This window comes from Oncorhynchus gorbuscha, linkage group LG10, assembly GCF_021184085.1.
Source record: "Oncorhynchus gorbuscha isolate QuinsamMale2020 ecotype Even-year linkage group LG10, OgorEven_v1.0, whole genome shotgun sequence".
NCBI lineage: Eukaryota > Metazoa > Chordata > Actinopteri > Salmoniformes > Salmonidae > Oncorhynchus > Oncorhynchus gorbuscha.
In genome coordinates, this window is record NC_060182.1 from 9,880,380 (window position 1) to 9,901,519 (window position 21,140).

Genomic DNA, 21,140 nt, shown 5'->3' on the forward strand with positions numbered 1-21,140 from the left:
GTAATTTTCTGGGGTCAAAGATTTACACAAAATACTGTGTCAAAGTGGATGTAAAATTATAATATTTGTTTAAAAAAATATATGTAAAATAAAAACACTAACATGTCTTGATTAGAGAAGTATTCACACCCTTGAGTCAATACATGTTAGAATCCTTTGGTAGCGATTACAGCTGTGAGTCTTTCTGGGTAATTCTCTAAGAGCTTTGAACACCTTCCGGAGACACCTGAAACCCCACCTCTTTAAGGAATACCTAGGATAGGATAAAGTAATCCTTCTCACCCCCCCCCCTTAAAAGATTTAGATGCACTATTGTAAAGTGGCTGTTCCACTGGATGTCATAAGGTGAATGCACCAATTTGTAAGTCGCTCTGGATAAGAGCGTCTGCTAAATGACTTAAATGTAAATGTCTTAAATATAACACCTGGATTGTGCAACATTTTCCCCATTATTATTAAAACAATTCTTCAAGCTCTATCAAATTGGTTGTTGATCATCGCTAGACAACCATTTTTCAGGTTTTGCGATAGATTTCAACTTAAATCTGCTTGAAAATCTAACTCGGCCACTCAGGAACATTCACCGTCTTCTTGGTAAGCAACTCCAATGTTGATTTGGCCTCGTGTCTTGTTGGAAAGCAGACGGAACCAGGTTTTCCACTAGGGTTTTGCCTGTGCTTAGCTCCATTCCGTTTCCTTTTTATCCGGAAAAACTCCCCAGTCCTTAATGATGACAAGCATACACATAACATGATGCATCCACCACTATGCTTGAAATTATGTATAGTGGTACTACTCCGTGATATGTTTGGGGCAAATCCAACACGACACTTTGTATACAGGACAAAAAGTGAATTGCCTTGCCACATTTTTGCAGTTTTACTTTAGTGCCTTGTTGCAAACAGGAAGCATGTTTTGGAATATTTGTATCTGGCACAGGATCTTTTCTTTTCACTCTGTCAGTTAGGTTAGTATTGTGGAGTAACTACAATGTTGTTGATCCATCCTCAGATTTCTCCTATCACAGCCATTAAACTCTGACTGTTTTAAATTCACCTCTGGCTCATGGCAACTGAGTCAGGAAGGACGCCTGTATCTTTGTAGTGACGGGGTCTATTGATACACCATCCAAAGTGTAATGAATTAATTCACCATGCTCAAAGGGATATTTGATTTTGACCCATCTACCAAATCGGTGCCCTTCTTTGCGAGGCATTGGAAAACCTTCCAGGTCTTTGTGGTTGAATCGGTTTCAAAAATCACTGCTCAACTGAAGGACCTAACAGATAATTGTGTGTGGGGGTTATAGAGGTGAGGTAGTCATTCAAAAATCATGTTAAAACAACATTATTGCAACTTATGTGACTTGTTAAGCAAATGTTTACTCCTGAATCTATTTAGGCCAGACAAAAGGGGTTGAATACTTATTAACTAAAGACATTTCATCTTTTCATTTCGGGGTATTGTGTGTTGGCCAGTGACAAAACAACATTTAATACATTCAGGCTGTAGCAACAAAATGTGGAAAAAGGGGCGTGAAAACTGGGTAGTAGTCTAGCAGTTAAGAGGTTGGGCCCGTAACCGAGAGGTTGTTAGTTCGAATTCCAAAGCTAGGTGAAATCTGTCGATGTGCCCTTGAGCAAGGCACTTAACCCTAATTGCAGCTAGCAAGGCTTTCAGTCTCATTACAGCAGCCAGCAAGGCTTTCAGTCTCATTACAGCAACCAGCAAGGCTTTCAGTCTCATTACAGCAACCAGCAAGGCTTTTAGTCTCATTACAGCAACCAGCAAGGCTTTCAGTCTCATTACAGCAGCTAGCAAGGCTTTAAAGAGTAATTTCTAATCTTTTACACCTGATCAAAGAGTAGACCTTTCCTAAATGTTATCCCTCCAACCCGCCACCACTGGTTTCCTATGGTCGATAAAGCAAGCGTAAATAGTCAATACCATGGAGCTAATGCCCCAGGACCCAGACTAATAGTCTGTGACTGTCTCGGTGTGTCCCTTTGGGGGTCAGTGTCATAATATCACAGTTACCTCTGGGCCGGGCCGCCGGGGTCACCATCATGCTCAGTGTTTTGAGACCGTTGATCAGTCTCAACTCATTTTGTTCAACGGTTGACTGATAAAAATACACATCTCACCTGGAGATATGAGTTCACCTTTATGCTCAAGGTGACAAACGTTCAGGAACGCAATTGAGTAAGTTAGCATATGGGAGTTAATAATGAATCTAACCAATCAGTGATAACTGTGTAGGAAGTAAACACCAGCATAACCCTCCAGGGTGAGCGTAGGGTTGGGCACAAGGCCTCCAGGGTGAGCGTCAGGGTTGGGCACAAGGCCTCCAGGGTGAGCGTCAGGGTTGGGCACAAGGCCTCCAGGGTGAGCGTCAGGGTTGGGCACAAGGCCTCCAGGGTGAGCGTCAGGGTTGGGCACAAGGCCTCCAGGGTGAGCGTCAGGGTTGGGCACAAGGCCTCCAGGGTGAGCGTCAGGGTTGGGCACAAGGCCTCCAGGGTGAGCGTCAGGGTTGGGCACAAGGCCTCCAGGGTGAGCGTCAGGGTTGGGCACAAGGCCTCCAGGGTGAGCGTCAGGGTTGGGCACAAGGCCTCCAGGGTGAGCGTCAGGGTTGGGCACAAGGCCTCCAGGGTGAGCGTCAGGGTTGGGCACAAGGCCTCCAGGGTGAGCGTCAGGGTTGGGCACAAGGCCTCCAGGGTGAGCGTCAGGGTTGGGCACAAGGCCTCCAGGGTGAGCGTCAGGGTTGGGCACAAGGCCTCCAGGGTGAGCGTCAGGGTTGGGCACAAGGCCTCCAGGGTGAGCGTCAGGGTTGGGCACAAGGCCTCCAGGGTGAGCGTCAGGGTTGGGCACAAGGCCTCCAGGGTGAGCGTCAGGGTTGGGCACAAGGCCTCCAGGGTGAGCGTCAGGGTTGGGCACAAGGCCTCCAGGGTGAGCGTCAGGGTTGGGCACAAGGCCTCCAGGGTGAGCGATAGGGTTGGGCACAAGGCCTCCAGGGTGAGCGTCAGGGTTGGGCACAAGGCCTCCAGGGTGAGCGTCAGGGTTGGGCACAAGGCCTCCAGGGTGAGCGGGTTGGGCAGGGTTGGGCACAAGGCCTCCAGGGTGAGCGATAGGGTTGGGCACAAGGCCTCCAGGGTGAGCGTCAGGGTTGGGCACAAGGCCTCCAGGGTGAGCGTCAGGGTTGGGCACAAGGCCTCCAGGGTGAGGGTTGGGCGAGGGTAGGGTTGGGCACAAGGCCTCCAGGGTGAGCGTCAGGGTTGGGCACAAGGCCTCCAGGGTGAGCGTCAGGGTTGGGCACAAGGCCTCCAGGGTGAGCGATAGGGTTGGGCACAAGGCCTCCAGGGTGAGCGTCAGGGTTGGGCACAAGGCCTCCAGGGTGAGCGTCAGGGTTGGGCACAAGGCCTCCAGGGTGAGCGTCAGGGTTGGGCACAAGGCCTCCAGGGTGAGCGTCAGGGTTGGGCACAAGGCCTCCAGGGTGAGCGTCAGGGTTGGGCACAAGGCCTCCAGGGTGAGCGTCAGGGTTGGGCACAAGGCCTCCAGGGTGAGCGTAGGGTTGGGCACAAGGCCTCCAGGGTGAGCGTCAGGGTTGGGCACAAGGCCTCCAGGGTGAGCGTCAGGGTTGGGCACAAGGCCTCCAGGGTGAGCGTCAGGGTTGGGCACAAGGCCTCCAGGGTGAGCGTCAGGGTTGGGCACAAGGCCTCCAGGGTGAGCGTCAGGGTTGGGCACAAGGCCTCCAGGGTGAGCGTCAGGGTTGGGCACAAGGCCTCCAGGGTGAGCGTCAGGGTTGGGCACAAGGCCTCCAGGGTGAGCGTAGGGTTGGGCACAAGGCCTCCAGGGTGAGCGTCAGGGTTGGGCACAAGGCCTCCAGGGTGAGCGTCAGGGTTGGGCACAAGGCCTCCAGGGTGAGCGTCAGGGTTGGGCACAAGGCCTCCAGGGTGAGCGTCAGGGTTGGGCACAAGGCCTCCAGGGTGAGCGTCAGGGTTGGGCACAAGGCCTCCAGGGTGAGCGTCAGGGTTGGGCACAAGGCCTCCAGGGTGAGCGTCAGGGTTGGGCACAAGGCCTCCAGGGTGAGCGTCAGGGTTGGGCACAAGGCCTCCAGGGTGAGCGTCAGGGTTGGGCACAAGGCCTCCAGGGTGAGCGTCAGGGTTGGGCACAAGGCCTCCAGGGTGAGCGGGCACAGGGTTGGGTTGGGCACAAGGCCTCCAGGGTGGGCGGGCACAAGGCCTCCAGGGTTGGGCACAAGGCCTCCAGGGTGAGCGTCAGGGTTGGGCACAAGGCCTCCAGGGTGAGCGGGTGAGCAGGGTTGGGCACAAGGCCTCCAGGGTGAGCGTAGGGTTGGGCACAAGGCCTCCAGGGTGAGCGATAGGGTTGGGCACAAGGCCTCCAGGGTGAGCGATAGGGTTGGGCACAAGGCCTCCAGGGTGAGCGTCAGGGTTGGGCACAAGGCCTCCAGGGTGAGCGTCAGGGTTGGGTAAAAGGCCATTTGGTTGTATTTGTTGGCTTGTAAAGTCTGAATTTGACAGTCATTCAGTATAAACATCAGACCTTTGTGTTTTCTGGACCAAATCCAACAGCTAGACATTTCCCATGGGTCTAGAAGGGTAAACTATTCTGAACGTTACAATTTCACAGACAACGATCTTAGTCTGTGCCGCTCTGACATAGCTCGTCCATATATTTATAATTCCATTCCTTTACTTGGTTTTTTGTCTATTAGGTATTTGTTGTGAAATTGTTAGATAAATTACTGCACTGTCGGAACGAGAAGCAATTCACTACACCCGCAATAACATCTGCTAACCATGTGAATGTGACAAATCAAATTTGATTTGAATAGTCATTGGAGAGAGGATGGTAAAGACAGGACCAGAATGAACACACACACACACACCCACACACACACACAATTGCATTTCCAACCCCCACAGGGTTTTTAAACTCAGTCCACCTCCATTCACTAATGACCACGATCTGTCCTACCCAAACATCACATAAAACCTACTGACCACGATCTGTCCTACCCAAACATCACATAAAACCTCCAGGGTGACGTCACTGACCACGGTCTGTCCAAGGCCTCAGGGTACCCAAACATCACATAAAACCTACTGACCACGGTCTGTCCTACCCAAACATCACATAAAACCTACTGACCAGTCTGTCCTACCCAAACATCACATAAAACCTACTGACCACGGTCTGTCCTACCCAAACATCACATAAAACCTACTGACCACGGTCTGTCCTACCCAAACATCACATAAAACCTACTGACCACGGTCTGTCCTACCCAAACATCACATAAAACCTACTGACCACGGTCTGTCCTACCCAAACATCACATAAAACCTACTGACCACGGTCTGTCCTGACCCAAACATCACATAAAACCTACTGACCACGGTCTGTCCTACCCAAACATCACATAAAACCTACTGACCACGGTCTGTCCTACCCAAACATCACATAAAACCTACTGACCACGGTCTGTCCTACCCAAACATCACATAAAACCTACTGACCACGCTCTGTCCTACCCAAACATCACATAAAACCTACTGACCACGCTCTGTCCTACCCAAACATCACATAAAACCTACTGACCACGGTCTGTCCTACCCAAACATCACATAAAACCTACTGACCACGGTCTGTCCTACCCAAACATCACATAAAACCTACTGACACATAAAAGTAGGGACTCTGCTCTCAGTCCTACCCAAACATCACATAAAACCTACTGACCACGGTCTGTCCTACCCAAACATCACATAAAACCTACTGACCACGGTCTGTCCTACCCAAACATCACATAAAACCTACTGACCACGGTCTGTCCTACCCAAACATCACATAAAACCTACTGACCACGGTCTGTCCTACCCAAACATCACATAAAACCTACTGACCACGGTCTGTCCTACCCAAACATCACATAAAACCTACTGACCACGGTCTGTCCTACCCAAACATCACATAAAACCTACTGACCACGGTCTGTCCTACCCAAACATCACATAAAACCTACTGACCACGGTCTGTCCTACCCAAACATCACATAAAACCTACTGACCACGGTCTGTCCTACCCAAACATCACATAAAACCTACTGACCACGGTCTGTCCTACCCAAACATCACATAAAACCTACTGACCAGTCTGTCCTACCCAAACATCACATAAAACCTACTGACCAAACACATAAAAACTCACTATTTAGGTCAAAATCCTCTCAAGAGTAGAAATGCTGAGCTAGAATCAGTTCAGCCTTTCAGACAATAATGAATAAGATTATATGGACAGGATAATAGAGCAGCACTCCTATTGTACTCTGAGGCGCTTGATAAAACGGGGCCAGGAGTGTTTATCCTAAATCAGGTCATGTGATCAGCTCCTAGCCCTTAGATACAGCGAGGGGGGAAAGTATTTGATCCCCTGCTGATTTTGTACGTTTGCCCACTGACAAAGAAATGATCCGTCTATAATTTTAAATGGTAGGTTTATTTGAACAGAGAGACAGAATAAAACAAATCCAGAAAAAACACATGATAAAAATGTTATAAATTGATTTGCATTTTAAATGAGGGAAATAAGTATTTGACCCCCTCTCAATCAGAAAGATTTCTGGCTCCCAGGTGTCTTATACACAGGTAACGAGCTGAGATTAGGAGCACACTCTTAAAGGGAGTGCTCCTAATCTCAGCTTGTTACCTGTGTATAAAACACCTGTCCACAATCACAGATTCTTAACTCTCCACCATGGCCAAGACCAAAGAGCTCTCCAAGGCTGTCAGGGACAGGATTGTAGACCTACACAAGGCTGGAAAGGGCTACAAGATGAGACCAAAATGGAGCTCTTTGGCATCAACTCAACTCGCCATGTTTGGAGGAGGAGGAATGCTGCCTATGACCCCAAGAACACCATCCCCACCGTCAAACATGGAGGTTGAAACAATATGCTTTGGGGGTGTTTTTCTGCTAAGGGCACAGGACAACTTCACTGCATCAAAGGGACGATGGACGGGGCCATGTATCGTCAAATCTTGGGTGAGAACCTCCTTCCCTCAGACAGGGCATTGAAAATGGGTCGTGGATCGGTATTCCAGCATGACAATGACCCAAAACACACGGCCAAGGCAACAAAGGAGTGGCTCAAGAAGAAGCACATTAAGATCCTGGAGTGGCCTAGCCAGTCTCCAGACCTTTATCCTATAGAAAATCTGTGGAGGGAGATGAAGGTTCGAGATGCCAAACGTCAGCCTCGAAACCTGAATGACTTGGAGAAGATCTGCAAAGAGGAATGGGACAAAATCCCTCCTGAGATGTGTGTAAACCTGGTGGCCAACAACAAGAAACGTCTGACCTCTGTTTGCCAACAAGGGTTTTGCTACCAAGTCATGTTTTGCAGAGGGGTCAAATACTTATTTCCCTCATTAAAATGCAAATCAATTTATAACATTTTTGATATGTGTTATTCTGGATTGTTGTTATTCTGATCATTTCTTTGTCAGTGGGCAAACATAGAAAATCAGCAGGGGATCAAATACACCCCCCCCCTCACTGTAGGGCCTTGTGTTTTGAGCAAACAAGTGACATGCCTGGATTTAAACCTGTTAATAAAATATTTTTCATCAAACTGCCCCATTTTATTTTTTTTATGTCAGATGGTCCAGCACCATCCTTAGACAATTGCTTAAACTTCTTGTGTAATTCAAATTTTTCGATGATACTTTAAAGCACAGAATAACATCTTGCTATGTCACATGATTGCACAAAACACAGGGACCTATGTCAGTCAGATATTAAGTCTAAATAACATTTCCAAAAAGCTACCGTTACAATATCTATATCTCAGGAAAAGGGAGGGTCCTAGTAGCGAACACTGTGCTGCCCGGTGACTTTATCCCTGACGGAGCCACCGGACATCCTGTGTGTTGCTAGGTCACAGACAGAGCAGAGGGCCATGTCAGCGTTAATGGGACACCATTATCAGGTGACAGCAATTACCTTCACATAGCAACAGGACTGTCAATCACCCATAAACCCAGAGCCATACATTCTAAATCCATTGTTCTGTCATGACCATCAGCGCATTGGGAGTTAATGACGCTAAAACAACCAATGTGTCAGTCATCCAAATGTAGATCTGGAATATGGCTGTAGTTACTTTACTGTACATTTTTAATATTGTATGACTAGGTTTGTGTTGAACTCTAGAGAATACATCTGTTCTGCTCTGGACTGAATGTTGCTCAATAAGAACTGCTCTGGAAACAGTCTCATAAGCTGACGACAGGCCTGGATTTCCCACACATGGTGAGTACCATGGTGTTCCAGGCACAGAGCGATACAAACGGGGGAGGGAGTGCGTGGGGGGAGGGACGGTGCTTATTAAAGAATGAAGAGAAGGGGGAGGGGTGGAAAAAAGAAAGTGTTTCTATTCTGTGAGTAATGAACATACCTCCCTGGTACAGCTGAGATATGAGCTGTATGCTGATAAGAGAGGGAACAGGAGAGGATAGGACAGGACAGGGAACAGAAAACAGGAGAGGACAGGGCAGGAGAGGACAGGGCAGGACAGGACAGGGAACAGAAAACAGGAGAGGGCAGGACAGGAGAGGAGAGGGCAGGAGAGGACAGGGCAGGAGAGGAGAGGACAGGGCAGGAGAGGAGAGGACAGGAGAGGACAGGGCAGGAGAGGAGAGGACAGGAGAGGGCAGGGCAGGAGAGGAGAGGACAGGGCAGGAGAGGAGAGGAGAGGAGAGGACAGGGCAGGAGAGGACAGGGCAGGACAGGGCAGGAGAGGAGAGGACAGGGCAGGAGAGGACAGGGCAGGAGAGGACAGGGCAGGAGAGGACAGGAGAGGACAGGACAGGGCAGGAGAGGAGAGGACAGGGCAGGAGAGGACAGGGCAGGACAGGGCAGGAGAGGAACAGAAAACAGGAGAGGACAGGGCAGGAGAGGACAGGGCAGGAGAGGACAGGGCAGGAGAGGACAGGGCAGGAGAGGACAGGGCAGGAGAGGACAGGGCAGGAGAGGACAGGGCAGGAGAGGACAGGGCAGGAGGGAACAGAAAACAAGAGAGGACAGGAGAGGGAACAGAAAACAGGAGAGGACAGGGAGGACAGGAGAGGACAGGAGCAGGAGAGGACAGGGGAGAGGACAGGAGAGGGAACAGAAAACAGAGGACAGGAGGCAGGAGAGGACAGGGCAGAAAACAGGAGAGGACAGGGCAGGAGAGGACAGGGCAGGAGAGGACAGGGCAGGAGAGGGCAGGGAACAGAAAACAGGAGAGGAGAGGACAGGAGAGGAGAGGACAGGAGAGGAGAGGACAGGGCAGGAGAGGACAGGATAGGGAACAGAAAACAGGAGAGGAGAGGACAGGACAGGACAGGAGAGGACAGGACAGGAGAGGGAACAGAAAACAGGAGAGGAGAGGACAGGACAGGAGAGGACAGGAGAGGGAACAGAAAACAGGAGAGGGAACAGAAAACAGGACAGGGCAGGAGAGGACAGGAGAGGACAGGGCAGGAGAGGACAGGATAGGGAACAGAAAACAGGAGAGGAGAGGACAGGACAGGAGAGGACAGGACAGGAGAGGACAGGACAGTGAACAGAAAACAGGAGAGGACAGGATAGGGAACAGAAAACAGGAGAGGACAGGATAGGGAACAGAAAACAGGAGAGGACAGGAGAGGGCAGGGCAGGACAGGACAGGGCAGGACAGGAGAGGAGAGGACAGGAGAGGGAACAGAAAACAGGAGAGGATAGGGAACAGAAAACAGGAGAGGACAGGAGAGGACAGGGCAGGAGAGGACAGGGCAGGAGAGGACAGGGCAGGAGAGGACAGGGAACAGAAAACAGGGGAGGGCAGGAGAGGACAGGACAGGGCAGGAGAGGACAGGGCAGGAGAGGACAGGGCAGGAGAGGGCAGGGCAGGGAACAGAAAACAGGAGAGGAGAGGACAGGGCAGGAGAGGACAGGATATGGAACAGAAAACAGGAGAGGACAGGACAGGAGAGGACAGGACAGGGAACAGAAAACAGGAGAGGGCAGGAGAGGGAACAGAAACCAGGAGAGGACAGGAGAGGAGAGGACAGGAGAGGACAGGAGAGGACAGGACAGGAGAGGACAGGACAGGGAACAGAAAACAGGAGAGGACAGGATAGGGAACAGAAAACAGGAGAGGACAGGAGAGGAGAGGACAGGACAGAAGAGGACAGGACAGGAGAGGATAGGGAACAGAAAACAGGAGAGGACAGGAGAGGGCAGGACAGGACAAGACAGGAGAGGGCAGGAGAGGAGAGGACAGGACAAGACAGGAGAGGGCAGGAGAGGACAGGACAAGACAGGAGAGGACAGGAGAGGACAGGACAAGACAGGAGAGGACAGGAGAGGAGAAGACAGGAGAGGACAGGAGAGGACAGGAGAGGACAGGACAGGACAAGACAGGAGAGGACAGGAGAGGACAGGAAAGGACAAAACAAGACAGGACAGGACAGGACAGAGAACAGGAGAGGACAGGACAGGAGAGGATAGGGAACAGAAAACAGGAGAGGACAGGAGAGGGCAGGACAGGACAAGACAGGAGAGGAGAGGGCAGGAGAGGAGAGGACAGGACAAGACAGGAGAGGACAGGGAACAGAGACCAAGACAGGAACAGGAGAGGACAGGACAAGAAAACAGGAGAGGACAGGACAAGACAGGAGAGAGGACAGGAGAGGAGAACAGGACAGGACAGAGAGGACAGGAGAGGAGAGAGGGACAGGAGAGGACAGGAGAGGACAGGAACAGGACAAGAGAGGACAGGAGAGGACAGGAGAGGACAGGAGAGGGACAAGACAGGAGAGGGAAAAGAAAACAGGAGAGGACAAGACAGGAGAGGACAGGAGAGGGACAGGAGAGGACAGGACAGGACAGGAGAGGACAGGAAAGGACAAAACAAGACAGGACAGGACAGGAGAGGACAGAGAACAGGAGAGGACAGAGAACAGGAGAACAGAAAACAGGACAGAGAACAGGAGAGGACAGAGAACAGGAGAAAACAGGACAGAGAACAGGAGAGGAGGAGAGGACACAGAAAACAGGAGAGGACAGGAGAGGGAACAGAAAACAGGAGAGGGGAACAGAAAACAGGAGGGACAGGGAAACAGAAAACAGGAGAGGACAGGAGATAGGGAACAGAAAACAGGAGAGGACAGGAACAGGGAGAGGACAGGAACAGGAGAGGACAGGAACAGGGGGAGAGGACAGGAATCAGAGGTGTGTGTGGGGGGGGGGGGCTGCACTAATCAAAGTTCTCGATATTGGCACCTTGGGAGCAGTTGTTGGGGGTTTACTGCCTTGCTCAAGGGCAGAACGGGCATTATTTCCACCTTGTCGGCTTTTGGTTACTGGCTCAATGCTCTTAACCGCTAGACTACCTACCGCCCCTCCAGGGGAGAGTGTGTGAGAGAGGGGGGAGGGGGGAAGCAGTGGGGAGAATGAGAGGGAGAGCGCAAGAGAGGTGTAAGCCAAGTCTAAGGTAAAGGGAGGTAGGAGCAGAGACCAGAAGAAGAACAAAATAACACACGGAATAAGCTTAAGCTCCAATGATATAATTCATATCATGTTGTACAACAACACATTCATGAGTCAAAAGTGACTCGGTAACATTCAAACTCCAAATGAATCTTAAATCAATTAGCAGGTCATCACTCTTCAACTGTTTCCATCTCCGGCATTATTACAGTACTGTAGTGTAGAGGGATCTTTCTGTACTGCTTTGTCTTATATGCTTTGTCTCTCCCTGCTTCGCCCTCTGTCCCCTTTCTCTCTGTCCTTCCCTCATGCTTCCCCTTTCTCTCTGTCCTTCCCTCAGTCTCTCCCTCGCCCCCTTTCTCTCTGTCCTTCCCTCAGTCCTCCCTGCTACTGCCCCCCCTTTCTCTCTGTCCTTCCTTTCTCTCTGTCCCCCTTCCCCTCCCTCAGTCTCTCCCTGCTTCGCCCTCTGTCCCCTTTCTCTCTGTCCTTCCCTCAGTCTCTCCCTTCGCCCTCTGTCCCCTTTCTCTCTGTCCTTCCCTCTGTCCCCTTGTCCCCTTTCTCTGTCCTTCCCTCAGTCTCTCCCTGCTTCGCCCTCTGTCCCCTTTCTCTCTGTCCTTCCCTCAGTCTCTCCCTGCTTGTCCCCTTTCTCTCTGTCCCTCTGTCCCCTTTCTCTCTGTCCTTCCCTCAGTCTCTCCCTGCTTCGCCCTCTGTCCCCTTTCTCTCTGTCCTTCCCTCAGTCTCTCCCTGCTTCGCCCTCTGTCCCCTTTCTCTCTGTCCTTCCCTCAGTCTCTCCCTGCTTCGCCCTCTGTCCCCTCTTGTCCTCTCTCTCTCCCTGTCCTTCCCCTCAGTCTCTCCCTGCTTCGCCCTCTGTCCCCTTTCTCTCTGTCCTTCCCTCAGTCTCTCCCTGCTTCGCCCTCTGTCCCCTTTCTCTCTGTCCTTCCCTCAGTCTCTCCCTGCTTCGCCCTCTGTCCCCTTTCATCCAGACTGGCTTGGTTCTCTCTGCCCTGTCTCTCACCGCTGTCTGATGGGGACTAATGCTGCTGCTGGGCCATGCCTGTGCTGAATTTCAGCTTCCTGCTGCGGCCTGTACACGCAGCCTCCAAGGTGAGGGGGAAAACAGAGGGGGAAGACAGAGGGGAGGAAGGGGGGGAGGAGCAGGCACGTGGGTCAGTAATTCCCTTCCCTATCTGGGCAACCCTGTCGCTCATCCTCCTGAACAAAGATTTTACTGGTGATGCAGCCTGGATCAGAACACCTCGGTCTCCCTCACCACATCGCTCATCCTCCTGGGGTTCTGCAGAGACAGGGAGCCCAATGGTCACTTTGATCTGGGCTCTGAGGGACAGGTTAGTGTAGAAATCACATATACATTTTATACTGCACCGTCTGCCTATTTAGAGCTGGGCGATGGAGACAAATATCCCCGTCACATCCTGGATAACAATATGATGGATGTGACCAGGTATCTATATGAATAAGGTGTATTCCTATGTGACCATGTCAATGTGGCACGTCAACAGCCTCCATTTGATAACATTATCACCAAACTGAACTTCACCATGGTAGTCTGCAGTATGTGGAGAACTAGTGAAATCATATTTCCAACATTCATATCACGATGAGAATAAGGCCCAGCCCTACAGTGAGATAGTGATGAGAGATTTCCTCCTAGCTGACATGAAGTTAGTGGTACAATGCATAAAGGCATTGCCCTTTGACCAACATGGTAAACAATACCTCCTGTACTTCCCTTTGGCATTTTGTTTCCCGTTCCCTCCCTCCTTCCTGCTGTCTTCCCCATCTCTACTGGTCCTCAGTAGGTCAGCACTAGTTCCCCCTCTCTACTGGTCCTCAGTAGGTCAGCACTAGTTCCCCCTCTCTACTGGTCCTCAGTAGGTCAGCACTAGTTCCCCCTCTCTACTGGTCCTCAGTAGGTCAGCACTAGTTCCCCCTCTCTACTGGTCCTCAGTAGGTCAGCACTAGTTCCCCCTCTCTACTGGTCCTCAGTAGGTCAGCACTAGTTCCCCCTCTCTACTGGTCCTCAGTAGGTCAGCACTAGTTCCCCCTCTCTACTGGTCCTCAGTAAGTCAGCACTAGTTCCCCCTCTCTACTGGTCCTCAGTAGGTCAGCACTAGTTCCCCCTCTCTACTGGTCCTCAGTAGGTCAGCACTAGTTCCCCCTCTCTACTGGTCCTCAGTAGGTCAGCACTAGTTCCCCCTCTCTACTGGTCCTCAGTAGGTCAGCACTAGTTCCCCCTCTCTACTGGTCCTCAGTAGGTCAGCACTAGTTCCCCCTCTACTGGCCCTCAGTAGGTCAGCACTAGTTCCCCCTCTCTACTGGCCCTCAGTAGGTCAGCACTAGTTCCCCCTCTCTACTGGCCCTCAGTAGGTCAGCACTAGTTCCCCCTCTCTACTGGCCCTCAGTAGGTCAGCACTAGTTCCCCCTCTCTACTGGCCCTCAGTAGGTCAGCACTAGTTCCCCCTCTCTACTGGCCCTCAGTAGGTCAGCACTAGTTCCCCCTCTCTACTGGCCCTCAGTAGGTCTGCACTAGTTCCCCCTCTCCCTCCCCTCAGTAGCTCAGCACTAGTTCCCCCTCTCCCTCCTACTGTTTTCTCCCTCTCCACTGGGCCTCAGTAGCTCAGCACTAGCTCTCCCTCTCAGTCCCTGGCGGGGCAGCCCAGCTAACTTCTGGCCCATGGCTCCAGTGTTGTGTATGGCCGACTGTCCAGTTTAATCTACCCAGCAGTGGTGATCAGAGGCTAGCCACATTCCACTCAATGAAGCCCCCTCTTCCAGCTCCCCATCCCCCATCTAGGGCCTCACTCTGCATTCTTCACTCTCTTCCGTTACGTCTCCCTGCCTCCATATCATGCCGTCTACTCGGTCACTCTTAAAACCCACAGTCATCATGCTTCAATGATTGCTTTACTGTGTGGGTAGAGTATCTCGTACTAAAACACTATGAAGTGCTGTTCGCTCTTTATGAGGCATGGTTACCCATTATATTCGCCCTCATAAAAAAAACACTTGTGCTTTTCACAACTGAAACCATGACGGTGATGACATCATTAGTTCAACAAAAACACACCCAGATTCCCTGAATAAGGACTGGGTTCAATCAGTCTGGAAACCTGGACAGTCTCATGCTGCGAGGACAGGAGGTGAAGATACCGATTAAGATGTCATACCACAACAGAATTCTCTTTTGACAAACCCTGTGTTCCACTTGTCCAACACAAGTCACCTGTACACCACACCATCCCCGTGACAACTGATAAGCCTCAACTCTACTCTTCTCAGATACAGTGGCTGATGAGAACAGGTCTCGTTCTCTGGCTGACCACAATAAACAGCATGTTACACTGACCTCAGCAGAACCAGTGTGCCTGTGGGAGGTAAGGGTAAAGGCACAGGGCTCTCGTGCTCGTCCCATTCAGTACAACTAAACAAAAACAACGTGAATTTAGAGCATACTGCACTGGGACCAGATGCAGCAAACAGCAACCAAGTTGTCATGCGAAGGAAAAACACAATACATCATTCATAACCCTTGAAGTTCAGAGAGTAAACCTCAACACAATACATCATTCATAACCCTTGTAAACCTCAACACAATACATCATTCATAACCCTTGAAGTTCACAGAGTAAACCTCAACACAATACATCATTCATAACCCTTGAAGTTCACAGAGTAAACCTCAACACAATACATCATTCATAACCCTTGAAGTTCACAGAGTAAACCTCAACACAATACATCATTCATAACCCTTGAAGTTCACAGAGTAAACCTCAAAACACATAATGGTAAAACAAAAAAGTTTAAACTATTATTGTGTGTGTGTGTGTATATTTCTCCCAGAATGCTTTGCAGTTCCATCAGCCCTAAACAATACCCATTAAGCCAATGGGCCTCTTCAGGGCTACCATGGTAACAGGTAAACAGGTGGGGGGGACTGGTGGCACTGCAGCCATCCAGACATTGTGTTTGTGTCCAAATGCTTTCAGTGTGACAAGCTATTGATAGAGAAATTACCTAGTGATTCTCTCTCTCTCTCAAACACACACACATGAAACTTGACACCTTTTGCTGAAACAAGCAAGGTGCTGTAGCAAATGATGCTGGTTGCCTGGGCAACCCCCCCCCCCCCTTCCTGCATCAGCAGAACATGCAGTCAGGAGAAGAGAAAACTGTGAATCTTAAAAATAAACTATATAAAATAAAATAAACTCTTCAAATGATTATATTGGTGACCACAGTCATTTGGCTGACCAATAACTTTCATTCAAAATTCCATGACCGTCACAGCTCTAGTCAAACATTACCATCAGCAGTGACAACTATCGTGTCCAGAAACAATCTTTCCCACATCATGAAGCCCCCAGAAGTGGCACGTGAACACAGAGAACATGTTTCATTCAGATTGTGGGAAAACCACAGCGTGTTTGGCATAAGTGCGTTGCCAACATATTAAGTCCATACACAGTCCACAGAAGATGTACAATATTCCACATCAACAGCTTATCAGTAAAGCATTCCACACAGCAATACCATGACAACTGTCATTCTTCAAATCTGCCCATGGAGAAAGATCCCTTTAGGCCTATTTCCACAGGGACAATGTCAGCCATGGCTGGAGGGGAAACATTCTTGCTAAACACATACAGCGTTCTTCACCTCTCAAACAAACGTATAAGGGTAGTCTAGTGGTTAGAGCGTTGGACTAGTAACCGAAAGGTTGCAAATTCAAATCCCCGAGCTGACAAGGTACAAAATCTGTCGTTCTGCCCCTGAACAGGCAGTTAACCCACTGTTCCTAGGCCATCATTGAAAATAAGAATTTGTTCTTAACTGACTTGCCTAGTTAAATAAAGGTAAAATAAATAACACCTAGACACAAATCAGCAGAACACAACAGATGGGAGTAAAAGACAGGGACAACCTGCTTTTTACATTCTAAAAACAGGCTTAGCCCAGAGGAAGAACCCTGACACCATTTAGCCCAATGGTCCATAACCCATTAGTACAAGGAGACAATATGTGAACCGAAATCAAGACAAGTCCCTATGGCTCGGCAGTTCGCTCCATCTTCTCCAGACACCGTTGGGGAAAGGTAGTGGGGGAAAATGTAAAGCGTGTGTGTGGTTGGGGGGGGGGCTGCAGCCACAGAGACCCAGCATGACGTTAGTGTCTAGCGTGTAATTGAAACGCAGGGCCTACACGGTGTTACACAGAGACCACTGTAATCCCCTCCTGACAAAGTGGCTTAGCATCTATAGGTCATACGGCACAGCAAGAGAGCTTAGACTCACAGACAACAGCCCAGTGCCTTTGATTCAACAGATCGCACTACATATTTAATAAGGAACAGGGTATTTGAGACTTTTTAACTATTCAAATCATTTCATGCCATCTCTTCCAGATATTCTAAAATAAATATTATTGTCCGAATTATTATTTATTTATTCTCACACACATAAAAATAAATAAATAAATACTATACATACATATATTTTAGACTTGGTCAAATAACAAGCATAGATTGGTCACTTCTTTTCTAATTTGGCACACAAACTAGAAGCTGTGACGTGAGTAACTTGGTCAAAAATAAAGGCAACAATTGGGCTATAGGGGCCGCTGTTATAAGCAGTCTCAATTAAACCCTCATATCCGTCCGTTTCAAAATAACACCACATTATAGACATACAGGCCAAGAGCTCTTCATTTGAGAAAAGATAAGGAATTTGTTAAGAGATGGCTATTTTGTTATTGATAAACCAGGACATTAGATTGTACAAAGGGGTTTAATTTGAAACCTACAATAGTGTGGCAGCAGCTCGACGCAACATTACAGAAGTTTGTTTTATTCAACTAAGAATTTCAAATGTTATGGTATATTCTTGTAGGTAGAAATGTCACATGGATAATTTAGACAAAGCTTTTTCATTGTTAAAAATCGTTTCCAATAACGAACACTCACTCAAGTAATCTAATGCCAATGTCCGTTTTAATATCTGGATATTCCATTATCCGTGTCCATCCCTACACTCAATTATGACGACAACAAGACTACGAAGACGGAGTTCAACACCAACGCTAAAAACAGAAATGACTGAACGGGCACACACACACACACACACAACTAAGGCTAAAATCCCTACTCAACGACTATCAACTATGTCTAGGAGAGGGTAGCAAGTTTTAAGTTCCTCGGCATACACATCACAGACAAACGTAATTGGTCCACTCACACTGAAAGCGTCGTGAAGAAGGCGCAGCAGCGCCTCTTCAACCTCAGGAGGATGAAGAAATTTGGCTTGTCACCAAAAGCACTCACAAACTTCTACAGATGCACAATCGAGAGCATCCTGGCGGGCTGTATCACCGCCTGGTACGGCAACTGCTCCGCCCTCAACCGTAAGGCTCTCCAGAGGGTAGTGAGGTCTGCACAACGCATCACCGGGGGCAAACTACCTGCCCTCCAGGACACCTACACCACCCGATGTTACAGGAAGGCCATAAAGATCATCAAGGACATCAACCACCCGAACCACTGCCTGTTCACCCCGCTATCATCCAGAAGGCGAGGTCAGTACAGGTGCATCAAAGCTGGGACCGAGAGACTGAAAAACAGCTTCTATCTCAAGGCCATCAGACTGTTAAACAGCCACCACTAACATTGAGTGGCTGCTGCCAACACACTGTCATTGACACTGACCCAACTCCAGCCACTTTAATAATGGGATTTGATGGGAAATGTAAATATATCACTAGCCACTTTAAACAATGCTACCTTATATAATGTTACTTACCCTACATTATTCATCTCATATGCATACGTATATACTGTACTCTACATCATCGACTGCATCCTTATGTAATACATGTATCACTAGCCACTTTAACTATGCCACTTTGTTTACTTTGTCTACATACTCATCTCATATGTATATACTGTACTCGATACCATCTACTGTACCTTGCCTATGCTACTCTGTACCATCACTCATTCATATATCCTTATGTACATATTATTTATCCCCTTACACTGTGTATAAGACAGTAGTTTTGGAATTGTTAGTTAGATTACTTGTTGGTTATCACTGCATTGTCGGAACTAGAAGCACAAGCATTTCGCTACACTCGCATTAACATCTGCTAACCATGTGTATGTGAGAAATAAAATTTGATTTGAATGCTACAGTACCGCGGTGAGACAGTAGGCTAAACCGAATACTCCCCCGTGCAGTCCGAACATGATCTAGGTAGGAGCTTGATAGGCCTATTTACAGAACACATGTTGTCATACTGAAACAATCCAGAATGTATAGGCATTTACAATAGCAGAAGGCAATGATCATACAGAGTGTGGAATAGGACACTTGAAGGAAACCTCAAAGACAGTTTAGAAAACGGGGGAAAGACTGGAATCACACACTCCTAGAATATTCCATGTGACTGAAAGCTGGTATAAATTAAAAAAACAAGCTAACTCACCTGAACAAGGAACACCTGTGTAACTAAGCAATTAAGAAATCCACTACAATCACCTTGACCTCCATCATCAGCGGGTTTGAATTTAGAATGGAAAAGTTACGCGTTTATGCAACAAATGTTAATGCATTGAAACGTGTCATATCGCATCAATTCGTTCTCTAATCAAACCGAAACGTGTCACATCAATTCGTTCTCTAATCAAACCGAAACGTGTCATATCGCATCAATTCGTTCTCTAATCAAACCGAAACGTGTCACATCAATTCGTTCTCTAATCAAACCGAAACGTGCAAAACTAAAACATATCCTTCCTGTATGGTATCAGGGCCATATGAACGCAACAATTTCAAAAGATTTTACTCAGTTACAGTTCATTAAAGGAAATCGGGTCGACTGAAATAAATTCCTTAGGCCCTAATCTATGGATTTCACCTGACAGGGAACACATATGCATGTGTTGGACACAGACAGATTTAAAAAAAAAATAATAATAATAATAATAATAACATTTTAAAAAAGGGAAAAAAGTTGCTGGATTTTGGCGGGAACTGGAACACGCTTTCGAACACGTAGATCCAGAGCATCCCAAACATGCTCAACAGGTGCCATGTCTGGTCAGTATGCAGGCCATGGAAGAACTGGGACATTTTCAGCATGCAGGAATTGTGTACAGATCCTTGCGACATGGGGAGGTGTATTACCATGCTGGAACATGAGGTGATGACCGTGGATGAATGGCACAACAATGGGCCTCCGGATCTCGTCACGCTATCTCTGTGCATCGAAATGGCCATCGATTAAAATGTAAATGTCTATTTGTTGTCCACCCCACCATGGGGCATTCTGTTCACAATGTTGACATCAAGCGAACTGCTCACCTACACAACACCATACATAAAATATAAACGCAACATGTAAAGTGTATCAGGGCCCATGTATCTAGATATGTAACCTTCCTTACCTTTCAGTCTGACCACATTATCCATACGGAGGATTACTGCACTGCTGGCTCTAGAAACATAAGCATTTCCCTGCAAAATGTGTACTCAACCAATAAAAATGTAAGTCGATATGTTGTACAACCTCTGTTCCATTAGCAACGTTGAAAATGTCATACTAATAATGGAGGGATAAAAATAAAACGTCCAAAATGTAACAAACTGCCCTGAGGCTAGGTTGTACCTTTCCTCTGCAGGAAGAGGCGTAGCACGGGGTCAGCCACAGAGATGGCTTTGCGGTAGTTGTCATCGTTGTTGATTGGCAGCAGGTCACCGTGGACGTCAGCATAGCCCACCAGCAGGTCCACGTTTGGGATCCGGTGCATGTGCTGTAGGAGCCTATAGAACTCATCAAACCGGCCCGGCTTGGACCGGTCCAGGGAGAACCGGCGGAATTCAGCCACAAACTGGGACACAGGAGAATGCAGACAGACAGACAGACATGTGACACACTTTGGATTGGAGGAATGATAATGACCTTGGTGTTTGTAGAAAGAATTTAGCAGGAAACAGTTAACAACAAACAAGAAAGACATTACACAGTGGTTGACACAGGCAAATTGGCTGTTTGTTTAAGCAGTAGGCCTCCTCTCCTCTTCCAGAGTACACAGCTCTAAAGCAATTAACTCATGACTGCTGTGTGACAGAGCAGAGTTCACAAACCGGCAGGAGATTTTATTTGACCCCCTTGAGTTCTCAGTTATTGTTGAAAATTCATTGTCGGACATAAGACTCACAACGAAATCGGCCCAAAGTGATTTTAATTGAGGAAATCTGTTCCCACGCATAGCTAGAGAAATAAACCATATGTGATCACATCCCCATGTATATTTGACCTTTATTTAACTAGGCAAGTCAGTTAAGAACAGATTCTTATTTTCAATGACAGCCTAGGAACAGTGGGTTAACTACCAGGAGCAGAACGACAGACCTTGTCAGCTCGGGGATATGAACTTGCAACCTTTCGGTTACTAGTCCAACACTCTAACCACTAGGCTACCCTGCCGTCCAATGTAATCAAGGTTTGAATTGATTCTGTTTTTGTCAAATACTATCTGTTTGGGCCTCTTGCGGTCAATTAGCAGTGTACAAATTATTTATAATTTA

The 21,140-nt window shown here is 48.4% G+C and overlaps 1 protein-coding gene across 1 annotated transcript in view; it reads right to left on the bottom strand.

Moving 5' to 3' along the window:
- The window catches only part of LOC124045524 (partitioning defective 6 homolog beta-like), a 38,123-nt gene that overhangs the window by 12,217 nt on the left and 4,766 nt on the right, over positions 1-21,140 (bottom strand). Inside the window, exon 3 of the mRNA XM_046364870.1 lies at positions 20,218-20,440. Coding sequence (XP_046220826.1) covers positions 20,218-20,440 — 223 coding nt within the window. The remainder of the gene's footprint in view (positions 1-20,217; positions 20,441-21,140) is intronic.